This window comes from Struthio camelus, chromosome 2 (genome assembly GCF_040807025.1).
Source record: "Struthio camelus isolate bStrCam1 chromosome 2, bStrCam1.hap1, whole genome shotgun sequence".
Lineage (NCBI taxonomy): Eukaryota > Metazoa > Chordata > Aves > Struthioniformes > Struthionidae > Struthio > Struthio camelus.
In genome coordinates this window covers 4116529-4134062 of record NC_090943.1, presented here as the reverse complement: position 1 = coordinate 4134062, position 17534 = coordinate 4116529, and the positions used below count along the sequence as shown (strand labels likewise).

Here is a 17534-nt window from a genome sequence, read left to right as displayed (position 1 = left end):
AAAACTACCGATGTATGTATAAGAATCAGTACAATTCAGCTTAACTGATGATATGGTTTTGAAATAACACTTCTGTTCATAATTAAACCAGAACAAAAGCATAGAAATTTGGTGCGTGTGCTTGTCTCTTTCCATCTGCGCAATTTGTTTTTCTGTCATTCTGAACGCAAGCAAGGTAATAGACATGTCTATATTTTAGAGAAATCACCTATTTTTCTTGTTTTTTAAAAAGTTTCATAACACAAGGAAGATGTTAGACAATTGTGGAACTTACGAAATTGGGGACTTACTGACTTATAACACATTTCATTTATAAATCTAAATGTTTCAATTATGGAATGCGGTCCCATGAAGTATATACTTAGGAACAGATTCGGTAGAGTATTCGAGCACCTATATAACTTGCAAGCATGTGAATAATCCCATTGAAATCAGTTATTCATTTGCTTAAAGTTGTGCATGTGTTCTAGCACTGTTACTGGTTTGAGACTTTCAGAGGGGAATGGGAGGATTCTCTTTTCTAATGGTTTATCTTTGTAAAAGGGTATGCAAGCAGGTTATGTCTCTAGGTTTTTTGTTTTCAAAGTGCCTTATATTCTAAAGAAAATTTAGAGCCCTCTTTTAGGCATCCTTGTTCTGCATACAACTTGATTAATATTAATTTAAAATTTGTATTTAATAAAACATAGACTCAGTTTTGTCTGAAAATGTATTACAATTTATTTCTGCCATTTTTGTGTAAAATTTACAGAAACAGTGTTACATCGTGCGCTCCAAAGGTAATGTCTCATTCCTCTAAGGCTGTGTCCTTTCCTTTTCTTCTCTTTCTGTTTTTCTTTCTTGTATTTCTGATCATATTGTTATGTGCATTGAATCTTTTATTAGGACTGAGGTTCTTGGGAGTGGGGAATAGCATCTTTTTTATCAAAAAGATACTCTCATCAGCAGTATCCAACCAATTTACCTTAATCTTGAGTGAATAAAGATAACGATCTTTCTGCAAATAACTTGGACAATAGTATATATTATAAGGCAGACTTTGAATATTTTAAACTATAAAAGTTATTTTATCAAAGCAATTGTAGGGATGTGATTTCTTAGGAGGAACTCATCATAACTGCGTTTCTGAATGCAAAAGTATTAAGTAGGTTTTCTCCTGAAGAAGTCTTGAAATCAAAGTAAATGATCAAGAATAGACAGGTGGAACACTTGCATGAGATTTTGAGGTGGTCTTCTGAAGTGGAAATGTTTGCAGAATAATTCTAATGTTATAACCCTAACCTTGAGATGAGAAAACTTTCAAAAGCACAACGAGGAGTTAGGTTTCGGCTTCCCATAGGAAGTCTGTTAAGTCACCTAACTCCTTTTCATGCATTTGGGAAAAGTTTTTCTCTCGAGTAATGTTTTTCCTTGTGTTTTCATTTCATAAACAAGTAAATAAGAAAAATTGTATCTATTTTGCCTATCAAATTGCCAGTGTAACGAAAGAAACCTCTAAATGACTTCTAATGCTACTGATTGTCTCCCTCCTTGGTTGTTGAGGACAAGTCTAAAGAAAGTATGTGCTTGGGTAACTTGCTGAATTGGTCTGTAAGTGCCACTGCTGCACGGCAGGAGCGCATTACTACAGCACTATATTGTGTTGAACCTGTTGCTTTCTCTAGCTAATTCTAAACACTAAGACTTATTTACTGTTGGTTTCACTGAAGCAGCCCACTTCTATTTTCACTACTTAAAATCAGCCTTAAAATTAAACCTGCTTAAAAATGTTTACTTGACAGCAGGTTGTTAATGCAGTTAACTTTTGCTTATAGATTTTCAAAAGCTGTAAGAAATTTGCTGTCTGTAGCAATATGCTGTATTGGTAAGAAGAAAACAAAGTATACAAACTACTATTGAGAGAGAGAAATAAAACGTTCTCTCAATACAATTTCTTTCCCTGTGTTAAACTAGAGAAGATTTCTGTAGTATTCAGTATTACAGAAGTGGAAGGTCTGGTTGATGTTTGGAGATGAACAAAATTAGAGTGTAAACACTCCTGATTTGCAGTTCCACCTTTTGGCATGCATTCCGACACTGCAGTGTTTTGGAATCTAGTAATTCAAAACTAGAGTGAAGGCGTGTGCTTAAGAGTAGCTTTTCAGTGCTATAATGAAATACTGACTTCATTATCCCAAGTCTGCATCGTTACAAATTCAGAGGAAGTATCTAGACCCCGTGATTATTTTTTAAGGGAGAAGAGTGGGAGAAGACTAGAAAGACAAATCGGTGACCGGGGAGGAGAGGGAAAAAATGTTTTCAAATAATTAAATAACTTCAAAGGCAAGTCATCCTGACTTCTTCCCCCCCATCCCCCATATATAAGATTAACGCAAGTTCTGATGTCCCTTAGATTTGTCTGTATAGCATGGTTCCCCTTGCAACATTAATGTAGCCTAGCCTAAAGAGCTTGGATGAAAAAGTTGTGAGAGTGTTTCTGAATGCAGAAGTAATTTCCTTTCCTCACTGGAAAAGGATTTAGAAAGGTACCAGGTGTTAGCATTATTATCATAAACTTGAATCTTAAAATATAATTATAGATGCACAGCATTGAATATTCATATTTGAAGTCAAGTCAGAAATTTGGCATAGCTTCAAACATCTGTTAGGCTAACATACAGAATGTAATGCACTGGGATTTCCCCTTCAGGCTAGAAACAGCCAAATGTGGGAAGCCAAGAAATAGGGAAAGGGATAGAGGAAGTCTCAGACTTCATTCATCATGGAAGCAAACCGTAGAGTATCAATACTGTCTGCTTGTATTGTGCTGGTGTTATTTTAGGGAAGCCTGTGAGCTTATGAGCTGAAGTACTGTAGTCTTGCTGGTTAAATATAGATGTATTACTTTGTATTCTGAATCGTGAAGCCAATCAAGTAGATGGAGAGAAAGAAAGCGGGGGGGGGGGGGGGGGGGGGGAAGACAAGCAAAGAATCTTTCATGTATTATAACTCTGTTTTCCTGTTCTTTTTTTTTTTTAATAGAACTGATTTTAAGTGACTATCATTTCAGAAATGTTTAAATTCTAATAGCTAGCCAGGGTTTATTGTAAATTTGTACCTTCTCTGTGATAAAAATAAGTTAGATATATTTGAGTGTTTATTTAAATACATTTATTTGAAGATTATCGCATGCGTGTAATGATATTTGGTAGAACTTTCAAGTGTGCACAGTTAGCTAAACTTAAATTTCATGTGAAGGTTTAAAAAGGGACCTATATATGTAATTTGTAAAGTTTTTATTTCCATATATGTAACTGGATTTTTTCACTTTTTTGTCTTACTTTCACCTTTTTATTTTTCTGTGCCATTCTCCTCTCTTACTTCATCTGAATCGCTGATTTTTTTTTTTTATCATCTTACCATCTTGCTGTTTGTCAAACAGAACAACAAAACCTGCTCCTCATCTTGATGGGTAAGCGTCCTTTATAGTTTCTCCAGTGCTGATAAAGTTCGAAGATTGTTCACGAGTCTTCACGTATCATATAGAAAGTAGACAGGAACGGGGAAAGAAATACCTCTTTCCATGAAAGATTATACAGTAGAACTAGATAGAAAACAAAAGCTCGTTTTGTTTCATTTTTGTTGAAATTTCAAATCATAGTTTGTTTTCTAAAAGCTGGTCAACAGCTTGAAAGGTCCTAAATTTCAACATTCAGTTACTTAAACTCGTTTGCTTCTCTCACCCAATAAATCATTGAGTTGAAATGTCGTGTTTAATGTATTTGAATAGTACCTTTTCCGTTCATACTATCCTCAAAAATATTAGTTTCTGGAAGTACTAATTATGGGGCAAATGAAGAAGAAAAATGTGATGCAATAGAACAGAATTAGACATACCTCAGTTATAACTCTCCCTGACATGTCAGTAAGGGCTTGTATGCTGAGTTTATGTAGACCTAAAATGCTTGTTCTCTAGGGAAAGATACATTTCTCTGCTTTCTTGAGTTACTGTTCCCAGATCTCTCTTGCACAAAACTTCAAAAATAGAGAGATGGATTAGATGACCTGTTTACACTATCTGTCTAGAAAAGTAGAGTGACATCAGCAAATATTTCTCTAAAACTGAACCGGAGAGGACCTTTGTTTCCTAGTGCGTGAAATCCTAACGTTTTTGTAAATTTAAAACTGATTAAAAACAAAATCTTATTTTGAAAAGTTTAGTGTATTTTAAGAGGCAGATGATGCCAGTGAAGTTGAATGTTTCTATTTCAGAGTGACTTTTTTTAATCTGAAGAATTCACTGGAAAAGAATTACAGCTCTATGTAAACGTTTATATTTTCCAAATCTTTTCTGCAGCGTACATGTTGTCTTTGGACTGGTTATTTCTGGTTTTGAAGTAATAGAACAAATAGAAAATCTGAAAACTGATACTGCAAGTAGACCCTATGCAGATGTACGAGTTATTGACTGTGGGGTGCTTGTTACAAAATCAGCAAAAGATGGTAAGTGTGCATATACCTGAAGTTAGCTGCTGGCTTTCTATCCTCTTTAATTGAAGCTCGAGGTTAATGTGACATACTCATGACGAGTGGAGTGAAAAAATGGAGACCCAAACATAAGCTTTAGAAACTGTACAAAATTCAGCTTCAAGACAAGGTTTATTATAAGCTCATCTAATGCTAATATCTTTGTATATATAGTTAACATAACTTTCCTTTTTGATTTTTCATGTGAGAATTCATAGGGAATAAGTGTTCTTTGATGTATGTTTGGATAGTCGCTGTGAGTTGGTGGATTGTTAGGAGTTTGGGTTTTTTACTCCAGATTTGACTTCCCTTAAAGTTAATGTGGTTACTTATCTCCTGTAGAGAGTCAGTGGATAAATAATATAGAAGTATAAGGATGCAAAAAAGGAGAGGACAACAGTTTCTGCTACTATGAATGGTCTTTGCTTATCTGTGCATTCTAGGAAGAACCTCAAAACATGAATTCAGTGTTATAACTTAAAATATATTTTCAAAGGAAGAAGAGTGGAGAAGGAAAAGTCTCTTTTAAAATTATACTTATTTATTAGCCTTTCTTGGTGTTTTATTGGCATATGTTATTGTTGAATTTCAGCTATGAACCTACTGTGTATGAAAAATGTTTTGTCTTTGTAGTGGTATACTTTCTTACACAGCAGAAGCTGTGGATGGAAGCTTTTATAGTTCACTTGATAGCAGCTGAAGGCTTTTTTTTTTTTTTTTTTCTTTTATTCCTCCACGACCTCTCTGTTGAAAAATATTTGCATCATTTCATTGAGAGAGTTACACAATCACAGGAATTTTTATTATTGTACTTACTGTAATGAACCTGTGCATGTGGTCTATGTGCACTGCTTTTCTGGAGCAGTGTGTGTGTATGTATATGTGTACACACATATATAGTTGCTTGTTTTGTGCTGTGTACACAATACACATACACAATACACATATGTGTATACGCAATACACATATGAATGTGTCTACACTGTAAAACTGAAATGCTATCTGTTTTTAAGCTTTGGAGAAGAAGAGAAAAGTATATTCTGACTCGGAAGCTTCAGACTCCTCCTCCAGTGCATCAAGCTCTTCAGAAACTTCATCTGAAAGTGAAGCGGAAAATGAAAGAAGTAGAAGAAGAAAGCGTAAAAGAAGAGCTAAAACTAAACAGTCAAGGAAACGAAGAAAGGAAGAGAGGAAGAAAGAGGATCCAAGGTGCAAGCGAACCTCAAACCAAAGACGGTGACTAGTGTCTTAAATTTAAGAATTTCACAGGAATTTGAGAAATACTGCATTGTTTTCATGAAGTAGTCACACAATGAATATGAAGGTGGTGTCCTATAAGTTTGGGCTTTGTTGTTGGTGGTTTTTAGGTGTGGTTTTTTTGTGTGTTTCTTTTTTTAAGAAAAAAAGCACACATGCAAACTAAAGCTGAGGTTGCTATGTAAATTTTTATATGAAACAGTTAAGATCTCGGTAAGCAGACGCTAGTAGTGACTTTGAAATAAATTCACCTAGGCACGTTGAAGTATTTGGGATTCAGTATGTCTGTGTTGGAAGTTGAGACATTATGCAATTAAGAGATCTTTAGTTCTTATAATTGATTATATTTCTGTAAATATCTTAAGGCAATTGGTAAATCCAAAGCAAAATTTGTAGCTGTAAAGTGAGAGCTAAACCTTTTTTCTATAATGCCGCACCATCCTCCCTTTAGGTGTTAGCATAAAGTACATGAGTGAATGATGAAACACATTTCAGTTTTGCAGCCATCTTAAAGCATCATGTGGGCTTATTTTGGGAATTCATTTTGAAAAGTGGTGGTTTTCTCAATTGACAATTAACTTTGATTTATAAAATTATTTTTCTCATAGCAGCCTTTCTGACAAGAGTGACGTAAATGAAAAAGCAGTCGATATTAGCACAAAGAGGGACAAGCCTGTGGTACGTCCTGAAGAAATTCCCCCAGTGCCTGAAAATAGATTTTTGCTAAGAAGAGATGTGCCTGTTGTCAATGTAGAACCTGAACCGTAAGGAACACTGAGTTTTCTTGTTACGTTAGCTTCTGTAGCGTACGCTATAAGTAAAATTGTCCCAACATTATATTGCTAGCACTGATAACCAAATGATGACTGTAGTCAGAAGTTCTAAATGAGGTAATTTAACTGCCCTTTTTGCAATTTTTTGGAATTTTCTTTTCAACTTGGATAAGGTTTAGTTTTTTGTTTGGTGAAATCTTATCTAATGAGTTAGCTTCATTGGTCCTTCAGGATTGTACAGGTAACAACCTTAAATACAGATGTTGCAAAAATATTACATAGTGATTCTGGAAGCAAATCTGTTATATAAAACCCTGCAAATATTTGATTGCAAGGCAAACTTAAACTGGAGAGGTGATTTTTTGCATCTTCCTTATACCAGAGGAGAAATTCTGGTTCAAAATTAATCGATCAACTAGAATTTTGTAAGCAGTTTATGGCTTTTGAGAATGAGAGGATGTTTGGTGTTTTTTTGTCTTGTTTTTTGAGACGAAGTCCAAGAGTTTGCAAATTATTTTCAATTAGAACTTTGCACATCTACTGAATTTCTGTTAGTGTTCTTTTCTACAAAACGTCCTCAGTTTTGGAGTCAGATGAGTTAGTATAACACATCACCAGCCGTCTCTAAAATCTATTTTTTATATTTCTATGTAAATCATATTTTTTCAGTTGGTAGAGTATTCTCCTGTAAGCCTTTTTTTAAAATGATACTTTAGTTATGTCTTTGGAGTCTCTCTCTGCTTTTTTCAAGCCTGTTAAACAAACCATATAAGAAGGAATGCTGAATTGCCTCTTGCTGCTTAGGAAAGAAGCAAGCCTTTAAAAGTTGTCGGCTATCTAGGGCTCTTATTGGCCTTCTGTTCTGTAACTGCTGAGATTCAGAAACTATTCTGTTGGTGTCATGTTAATTTGCGATTGGTAGACAAATCATGAACATCTTTGGAAGAGTCATGCAGTACTTCAGCAAAGTTAGCAGCAGACTTTGTTGTTAGCATTTATTTGTCATATAGGGATGTCAGATAGTCAACGCAGGTGGATGAAGACCAATATGTATTGTTTTGCCTTTCATTGCAGAACTGTTTGTTGCTTGCTTGCTTTTTTCTTAGAATACCATTCACTGAATGCTCAGTTCCGTTATATCAAAACTTAAGATGAATATTTTGTCTGAATAACTTAAACTTAGCAGATTATTTTAAAACTTTATATGGCTTTTTGCACTTAAGTTCATATTTTACTAATGTATTTAGGAAGCTTCTCGATGCTGCGCCAGTTGTGACTGACCAGAAACCATCAGTCTCTAAATCGGGACGAAAAATTAAAGGAAGAGGCACAATAGTATGTGTATATTCTTTTCTCTCTCCCAACCCCTTTTCTGACCTCTTGAAGGCTTTGTTGACCCTTTGTCAACCCTTAACTGTTGTTGACGTGCTGTAGATTCTAGCTTAGAAGGTTGAAAAGTAGTTAATTTTATAATGCTTTTTCTTATGTCCTTCTTATTAATGTCCTCTTACCTGAAGACTGTTTGGGAAAATAGAAGCTTACTCCTCAGCTATGAGAACTTAAAACAAAAGATTAAAATTCTCATTTAAAGAATGAAAATAATTCAGCCAAATTCATCCCAGACAAGCCACAAGATCTGAAGCGATGAGGAATGATGAGAGCTTCAACTCTTCTTCGCTCATTGGATTTCCTTACTTTCAATATGCCTTTGCACTGTAAAGCGTAACAGTAGATATGGCTGTTCTACAGTGTCATGAAAGTATACAACCTGTTCTGATGTATATTGCTTCTCTCTCCAGTTCTGGCATTTGCACCTTCTGATGATTGTGTATATGTTGCTGGGCAAAAGCAATTTTGTTGTCAATATTAGCAGAATCACTGAAACTGTTTTCCTTTTTTCATTTTAGGTGAATTTTTTTTCCCTTTCTTACCTATATAGTGTAGTATGGTTTGCCAAATTTCATCTGCTCTCAATGCTGAGATCAAATTCATGTAATTTCTTAGATGACACTGTACAGGCAAGAAGTTACTTTTTGCTAACGCTAGTAGAAAAGAATCTCTCTTTTTTTCTTTTTCCTCCCAGGTGCACAAACTCAATCCAGTTTTTACAACTTTCTCTGCAAAGACTGCTGCTGTTATGTAGATTTCATTTGCACTTAAGAACTTGGTATTGTGAAGACTTTTGCTTTTGCATTAGTGCCGCTGTTGTCAAGCAAAAGTTTTCTTGTATCCTCTTTAATAAATCCACAGTACAAGGCCCGAAACACTGCACGACTATACTGTTGCTTTCTTTTTTTCAGTCTATGTACTTTTCAGTGTACACTGTTACCTTCTTCTACTGAAAAACACAAAAGTAAGATTTTTTTAATATGCTTTTGGTTCTGACGTATTTTAAATGTGGAATGCCATGAATGAGCATATTCCTCCCCTTAAGAACTCTTTCATAGGTCACTTTAGCAGGTGGCGTTTAGGTAGCCATAAGCTGTAGAAGACTTGGTGCTGCAGAGTCATCTTTACAAGTGAGAGTCCTCAGATACTATGTATGTCCTCACGTGCAGATGTCCTGTCTACTAGCATAGCTTAAGACACTTTTCATTAGAAGAGGCTTAACTTGAGCTCCTCAAAGCATTATACTTCTTACATCATAGTCAATGGAATTGTGGAATGCTTTCCAACTGGTTCCTGTGATACAAAGATTTTAATACATAAAACCAATGATTTAGATAGCTCTAACATGGAACAAAGAATTTCTAGTGCTTGGGCCTCATCTGAGAGCCTCCTATTCCCTTATTTGCTAGCCTTGACGTTAAATATGATAGTTATCCTCAGAGGCTATGCCTATGTGTCCGCCTTTCTGCATCTAACAGCTTTCATATGTGTTTGATAGTTGTGATAATCCATGAAAGGAAACCTTTGAAAGGGAAAGTTCCGAGTTTGGTGGGGGGGTGGGTTTGTTTTTGTTTTTTTTTCTTAAGAAAAGAAAACCTTCTGGAAAACTAGCTTAAAGTTAGAATCACAGAACGGATGAGGTTGAAAGGGACCTTTATCCACACTTCTAGTCCACGCACCCCTGCTCAAGCTGCTGCACCTAGAGCAAGTTGCTATGCACTGTGTCCAGATGGATTTTCGGTATCTCCAAGTTTGAAGACTCCACAACCTCTCTGGGCAACCTGTTCCAGGGCTCTGTCACCCTCACAGTAGAGAAGCATTTTCTTATGTTCAGCGGGAATTTCCTCTCTCAGTGTGCGCTCACTGACTCTCGTCCTGTCACTGGGCACCACTGAGAAGAGTCTGGCCCTGGCCTCTTGATACCCTCAGTCTTGTCTTCTGCAGGCTGAACAGGCCCAGCTCTCTCAGCCTCTCCTTGTATGAGAGATGCTCCAGCCCCTTCTTCATCTTTATGGACCTGTTCCAGCAGGTCCATGCCTTCCTTGTCCTGGGGAGGCCAGCACTGGACACAGCACTCCAGGTGTGGCCTCACCAGAGCTGTGCAGAGGGGAAGGATCACCTCCTCGACGTGCAGGCAATGCTCTGCCTAATGCAGCCCAGAATCCCGTTGGCTCCCTTTGCCACAGGGACACATTGCTGGCCCGTGGTCAACCTGTCGGCCACCAGGACGCTCGGGTCCTTCTCCGCAGAGCTGCTCTCCGGCAGGTCGGCCCCCAACCTGTACTGGTGCCTGGGGTTATTTCCCCCCCCCCCCCCCCCCCGGAGCAAGACTTGGCACTTGCCTTTGTTGAACTTCCTGCGGTTCCTGTTTTCCCATCCCTCCAGCCTGTCGAGGTCCCTCCGAATGGCAGCACAGCCCTCTGCTGTGTCAGCCACTCCTCCCAGTTGTGTAGCATCTGTGAATTTGCTGAGGGTGCGTTCAGGCCAGTCACCCAGGTCAACGATGAAGGTGTTAAGCAGTATAGGCCCTAGTATCACCCCCCCGGGGGACACTGCTGGCTAGTGGCCTTCAGCTAGACTTAGTGCCACTTACCGTGGCTCTCTGAGCTTTGCCGTTCGCCAGTTTTCAGTTCACCTTTTGGAGTGGAAGTCTGCTCATCCCACTCATACCTCATGAATTTGTCTACAAGGATGTTATGGGAGACAGTATCAAAAGCCTTGCTGAAATCAAGGTAAACAACATCCACTGCTCTCCTGTCATCTATCCAGCCCGTCATTCTATTAGAGAAAGCTTTGAGGTTGATGAAGCATGACTTCCCTCTGGTGAATCTATGCTCATTACTCCTGATCACCTTGTCCTTCCTGTGCTTAGAAATTGTATCCAGGATTAGTTGCTCCATCACCTTTCCAGGGATGGAGATGAGGCTGACTGGTGTGTGGTTTCCTGAAAGTTAAGTTAAATTCCCTTTTGCAGGGGTTTTGGGTATCTATGTCTTGTTTTTTTTTCCTACTTTTGGTACCTTCTTGTCAAAATTAAGAATGAAAACCCATAATATCAGAAATAACTTAGAGCTGGCAATTAGTTAAGCAACGCATTTTCTACTGTATTTAATGCTCTATTTAGCAGCAGTTTCTATCCAGGGCCAACTTGTGTGGTGTTTAAGATACTTATCTGTAGTTTTGGATCCTCTTAGGTTCTGAAAGCAAACTCTTTAGTACAACCTGAAAAAAATTAGAGAGGTCCTTGAAACCTTAGTAGCTTGTTATAAGCTGTTCATCTGTCAAAGCTGTATTTTGAGGACATTTTTTGTTTTGGGGGGATTTTTTGCTTTGTTTTAAGTAGTCATTGCTTTACTCAAAGGATAGGGAAGTTGCAAGTCTCTGTGGCAAGTTTTCTTTATAGTGTTTTATATAAACAGAATAAAGTCATAAGTGCTTTTACCTGTGGTGAACTGAATTCTGTATAAACTAAATACGTGGATCTTTGTTTATAATCTAGTGGGCAGTCTTGTTTTTTTTTACATATTACTTGCTTTCTAAATGGCTTAAAATAATTGAGCAAAATCCAGAGGTTTCTCTTCTTTGTTAATTGAGTTAAGGAGCATTTAATTTCCTCATACGAGTTATCTAAGTGCATTTCCAACTGGGTAATGGAAAATAATGAGTTAGCAATATTAAAGTTTGTTCTGCTGCTGCACAAATAGCTCTTACAGCCTACTTGATTGCTGTGCCTAAATATCAAATTTTAGCATGAAGCTTCATTTGCATTTTTGTGAGACCTTTTTTGCTTGGAGGAGCAAAACTGGATGCACATTCCTGAAGGGGTGAACAGCAGTTACTTTTGAAGCAGAGCTTGGCTTTAAATGTGCAGGCAGCTAAGTGTCTGTTAACTGTGAAGTGAGACTTCTGTGTATTAATATCCTGAAGAAAAATTGGTTAGTTATCTGCAGTGATTGTGTTACTCCAGAACATGTTATTTAAAGGGAATCCATGGCCATCTCCTCGAAGATGATCGACTCTTCCTTTCCCATTTTGAAAAGATGGGATAGCTGGCCCTTCTCAGTTTGGTGCTTTGAGAAATGACCTCACAGTACAAAAAGATACTGTTCACCACATAATCTCATTTCAAATATGTAAGATGTGCATATGAAAAGTGGATTTTTTTTTTTAAACAGGAAATTCAAAACTTCCATGTTCTTTGTGGATTTTATGTGGAAATAAGTGGATGAAGTTGTCTGGCTAGTGTTATGCAAAATCTGTAAAAGAGGCACCAGATACTTTCTGTATTACCCAGTCTCCTTTGAAGATAAACATATAACTACCTTTCTCTATTTTCGTAGCGATATCACACTCCACCTCGGTCACGGTCATGTTCTGAATCAGATGATGATGAGAGTAGTGAGACGCCTCCCCACTGGAAAGAGGAAATGCAGAGATTAAGAATGTATAGACCACCTAGTGGAGAAAAGTGGAGTAAAGGCGATAAGTAAGATCCATAACACAAATTTAAAATGTCTTGATATTTACATAGACTTTAAATTATGCATATGTACTTTGTCATTCTTGTTGTTTACAAAAACATGTAGAAGGATCTTTGTAGCTAATGTGTTCCATTTAAATTCAGAGCATTAGAAACTGAAAACTTTCTTAAAACCTTTCTACTTTGCTGCTGATGTAACGCTAGCTGAACACATGCTGAAAACTATCAGGAGGTCAGAATAGTTGGTTTCTGATAGTGCCATCTTAGGCACTTATTTAAGAAGAAACCTGTCCAGTTGCCTGTGACTTTCTATTGAGCTAGTCATGTCAAATTTCCTTTAGCATCAAACTTGGTTATCTGGTTTCTTTGGATACCAAATTAGACTGATGAATCTGCCATTTCTATATTAAGTTTTAATTAGTTGTTCTTTCTACAGTTATAAATTTTTCTAGTGGGAGCCAACCTCTCCAGAAATTCAGATGACTTGATAATAATGTGAGCTTGTATCAAAAGTGTGATAGCTAAACCCCAAGGGCAGAGCTGAAAGAGACTCTATACAATAACTGTTGAATAATTACAAATGTTTGTCATAAACCACTTTGTATACAGAGTTCCTTTAGTTTATTGATGTGTTCTGACATACCAGCTAAAAGAATTCTAAATAAGATGATGTTAAATTTGTATTTAAGCATCATTTATGAAACCCATAAGCACAGAGGTATAATTCTGTGGACTAAGTCAAAATCTCCCTGCATTGGTTCTACAGTATGCAAAATTTGCTGATGTTAGATAACTCGTCTCTTACAGACAAGACATAGCCCTCTCGATAGTGGTGTAATTCAGTATCTTAAAATGAGTGTAACAAGCTCAATTGAAACACAGTTGTCTGCTACCAAATACAGGGATTTTAAAATAGTTTTTAAACCTTATTAATTGCTTGGAGAAGAAAAATATTTAGTCGTCTTGAATTTTTTTTAAAAAAGAATTTAAACTTAGTGGGGTTTGTTTGTTTATTTTTTAAGGTTGAGTGACCCATGTACAAGCAGATGGGATGAAAGGAGTGCATCCCGGAGATCGAGATCTTGGTCGCATAATGGCTATTCTGATCTAAATGCTGTGAGATATTCTAGCCATCACAAAAAACACAGAAAAGAGAAAAAGAAAGTGAAACATAAAAAGAAATCAAAAAAGCAAAAGCATTTCAAGAAGCACAAGCAAACTAAAAAAAAGAAAACATCACCATCATCAGATGTGGAATCCTCTCATTCCTTCGTCAGGAGGACAAAATCATCTTGTGATCGTGAGAGGAAATCTCGTTCATCTTCGTCGTCTTCTAGGCATTCATCCAGAAGAGACTGGTCTAAATCTGACAAGGAAGATCAGAGTTCATCAACTTTATCAAGCAGAGAGACTCGGTCATACTACAGGTCCAGGTCCAGATCTAGGTCTAAATCAAGATCTTATTCCCGAGGAAGTTCTAGATCGAGATCAGCCTCTAAATCATCACGGTCTCGAAGCAGATCAAGATCAAGCTCTAACTCTAGGCATCAAAAGACAGTTTCCAATTCGCCACGAAATGTTTCAACTCGATTAAACGAAAATAAGTTGAACAAGACTACTGACCCTGTAAGAGCAGTTATACTACCAAGTGATAAAGTTGTTGTACCACCAGTTGTCCCAGAAAACCTCCCTGTTATACCGTTAAGTGATAGCCCACCACCTTCAAGATGGAAACCCGGACAGAAACCGTGGAAGCCATCTTATGAGCGAATTCAGGAAATGAAAGCTAAAACAACCCATCTAGTGCCCACACAAACTAATTATAATTTAGTAATTATTAAAGAGGCTAATATTTCTTCCTCCTACCGTAAGCGTCAAAGGAGTTCAGACAGTGATCGAAGTGGTTATTCCAAATATCACAGCGATAGAAGCTCGGATAGTTGGCTGAGATCAAGAAGCAGATCCTCTCGAAGTAGGTCATACTCAAGATCTTATACGAGATCAAGAAGTCCATCTAGCTCAAGAACGAAATCCCGTTCTTCTGGCAGATCACCATCACTGAGTAAATACCGCAGTGACAGGTCAGGTTACAGTGAGTCAACATCTTATTATTCCCTTAGTAGTGATGATAGACCCAGACACAAAAGAAAATCAGCATCCAAGGAGCAAAACACTCGGTCCCTTAAAATAAGGCAAGAAACTAGCTCTGAAGGTACTCTCCCTTATAAATGTACTAAAGACTATGATGAATCTTCGCAAGGTTTAAAAGAGAGTGACAGTTTATCATCTTCAGACTTTTCTACTGATAGTGAGCATTCTGTCAAAATAAAAGTAGTTCAAGAAAAAGAAGGCCATTTTCAATTAGAAGGAGATGCTCAGAAACAGGACAAAAATAACTTAAGTTCTGAGAGAGGGGAGGAGAAATCAAAGTGTGAACAAGATACTGGTCGTTCTAAGAAGAAAGCTGTTAAGGAGAAATCTTCTGAGCAATCTAGAGGTGGTGCAAAAACTAAACGAAAATCCTATTCAGGCAGTAAATGGGACTCTGAGTCCAATTCAGAACGAGGAGACGCTAGGCATAACAGAGGAGATTCCAGACCCTCATCTGGTAAAGAGGAAGGAGAGGCCACATCAGGATCTGATACAGAGCTTAGTGCTACCAAAAGGACAAAAACAAAATCAAATGCTTCAGAAGGTTTTCTGGATTCTGATTGTATTTGGAAGGCAAGCAAACAACAATTGTCCTCTTCTGAATCTGAGGCTTCCCATTCTAGCTCAACAAATATTAGAGGAAAGTCAAAGAAACACAAACATGGATCAAAAAAAACTCTTAAAAAATCACATTCCAAAAAGGCAAAAGAAAAATCAAAAGGGAAAAAAGAGAAGAAACACGAAGTTCAGAAAAGAAAAGAAATGTTTCATTGGCAGCCCCCACTGGAGTTTGGTGAAGAGGAGGATGATGACATAAATGAAAAGCCAGTTACCAAGGATGATAAAGAAAAGCGACTTACCAGGGATATAAAAGATAAAAAACAAGACGCTTGTGAACACGATGAAACGCTCAAACATGTAATGGGAAATGGTGAAAAGTCTTGTGTGGATGAAAACTTCTTAGGTAAAAACACTACATGTGATACCTCACCAGATCACAGTGACCTTCATAAAGACAGCATTGAACCAAACGCTTCCCCCAGTACTTTAAACTCGGGTATAAATGTGACTGGTTCCAAGAGCGAGATTAAACATACTGAAGAAAACAATCAAAACGGACTGGAAGATGTTATTCAGACAGATGACAACATGGAAATTTGTACTCCAGATCGTAACTCACCGGGGAAGGTGGTCATGGATGTTTTGTCGCCTGTCATCCTCAGCACTAAACCCCAGGCTTTAAGTGGTGGTGTGAACAAAGATGTACCGGTTGAGACCCCTGAACCAGATGCTGTCAAACTAGGAAACAATATTACAGACTTGATTAAAATCAAAGAAGAAAAAGAAGTAGGAAGAGAAGAAAATCATTCTGTCCCAGTGTCTAGTACTAAAGGCAGCACTTTAAAAAGTGAAATAACTGAAAATACACAAAGTAACATGATTGATAATAAATGGAAGCCTTTGCAAGGTGTTGGTAACTTACAGCCAGCTACTGTTAGTGCCACCACAGAAGTTAAGAATGCAGTTTCAGCTCCCGAGCCAAAGCCAGCAGGTTTAAGAATTGAAATAAAAGCTAAGAATAAAGTAAGGCCTGGATCTCTGTTTGATGAAGTTAGAAAAACAGCACGGCTCAATCGAAGGCCAAGGAACCAAGAAAGTTCGAGTGAGGAAGAATCTCCAAGTAGAGATGACAATAGCCCGTCCAGGAGTCTTAGTAGGTCACGAAGTAAATCTGAATCTAAATCCAGACACAGAACAAGATCCATATCTTACAGTCACTCAAGAAGTCGATCACGAAGTTCTACATATTCCTATAGGTAAGACACTTGTGGTTTTGTTCTCGCAGTCTACCATGTTAATTTGAAGATTGCCATATTTTTAAAACGTGTCTGTCCTGTCTCAAGTCCTGTTTTTCTTTTAAACAACACTATTTTTTAGCAACAATGGAATAAATGCTAAGTTTAAGAGATAAACCTCTATGCTGCTTACTGTTTTCTGCTGCTCTTTGCTTCAGCTATATTCCAATATGTACCTTTTAAAATTGTTTATCAATTATAGATCGAGAAGCTATACAAGAAGCCGAAGCAGAGGGTGGTATAGTAGAGATCGGTCAAGAAGCCGAAGTAGTTCTTACCACAGTTATAAGAGTCGCAGGTAAGTGTCTCTCATTGGCGATAGCTGCAGCATACACCCCAATCCTAATAAATCAGGCACAGAAATTTGATGCTTAAGTCTCTAAGTGAGTTGGAAATGTGCTGTGCTTAGCTGTGTGCACTATAGACTGAGGCATCTATTTGAAATGCGCAAGTGAGACTAGTCAGATTTTGGAATTTCCTGTTACTGAAGAATAATTTTATTCCATGTTTTGCAGTATGGATAAGGAATTCTGAGCAAAACATGTTTCTTTCCCTCTATCCCCCCATTCAGCACTTATTTTTGATTTAACTTAAAATGTCTGTTTGTGGTTTTGTTTGTTTGCCAGTCGAAGCTATACGAGAAGTAGATCCAGAAGTAGTTCTTACGGTCATCGCAGTCGATCCAGGTATGGATTGCATTTCTGTACTGACTCTGAAATAACTATGCTTTATAAAAATATCTTAGTATAACAGTGCCCCTGCGTTTGGTACTTACAAGTACATGTTGTCATAAGTAAAATCAAAGCAAAATTAACACAAGTGAGATTCTTTTAGAAGTTGAAAATAAGCAAATCATCGTGGTATTGCAGTGTTAGGAGATGATATGAGATGAAAAGTACTGAATACCTCCCCTTTTTTTGTTACTGTGTGAGTTATAAATGGAATCACTTTTTCAGGAGTATTAGCAAACAAGTTGTTTACTTAATGCGCAATTTGTAGAGAAAATAAAAACTTTAAATGCTTAGTAAGTCTTTTCTAGGTTAATAAATTTGAGTTTGTTCTTGCTGTTGTTTTGAAGATGCTTGTATTTAAACTTCTTTAAAATGTAAAATTATTTGGTTT

General features: G+C 37.3%; 1 protein-coding gene across 7 annotated transcripts in view; it reads left to right on the top strand.

Moving 5' to 3' along the window:
* The window catches only part of NKTR (natural killer cell triggering receptor), a 46785-nt gene that overhangs the window by 24790 nt on the left and 4461 nt on the right, over positions 1-17534 (top strand). For 3 of the 7 annotated variants that reach the window (XM_068934113.1, XM_068934111.1, XM_009684200.2), the window contains 9 exons: positions 3422-3451; positions 4337-4482; positions 5520-5742; positions 6372-6527; positions 7784-7871; positions 12266-12411; positions 13428-16373; positions 16615-16710; positions 17039-17098. In XM_068934113.1, coding sequence (XP_068790214.1) covers positions 3422-3451; positions 4337-4482; positions 5520-5742; positions 6372-6527; positions 7784-7871; positions 12266-12411; positions 13428-16373; positions 16615-16710; positions 17039-17098 — 3891 coding nt within the window. The remainder of the gene's footprint in view (positions 1-3421; positions 3452-4336; positions 4483-5519; positions 5743-6371; positions 6528-7783; positions 7872-12265; positions 12412-13427; positions 16374-16614; positions 16711-17038; positions 17099-17534) is intronic. The other 4 variants (XM_068934114.1, XM_068934112.1, XM_068934116.1 and 1 more) reach the window with 3 other exon arrangements.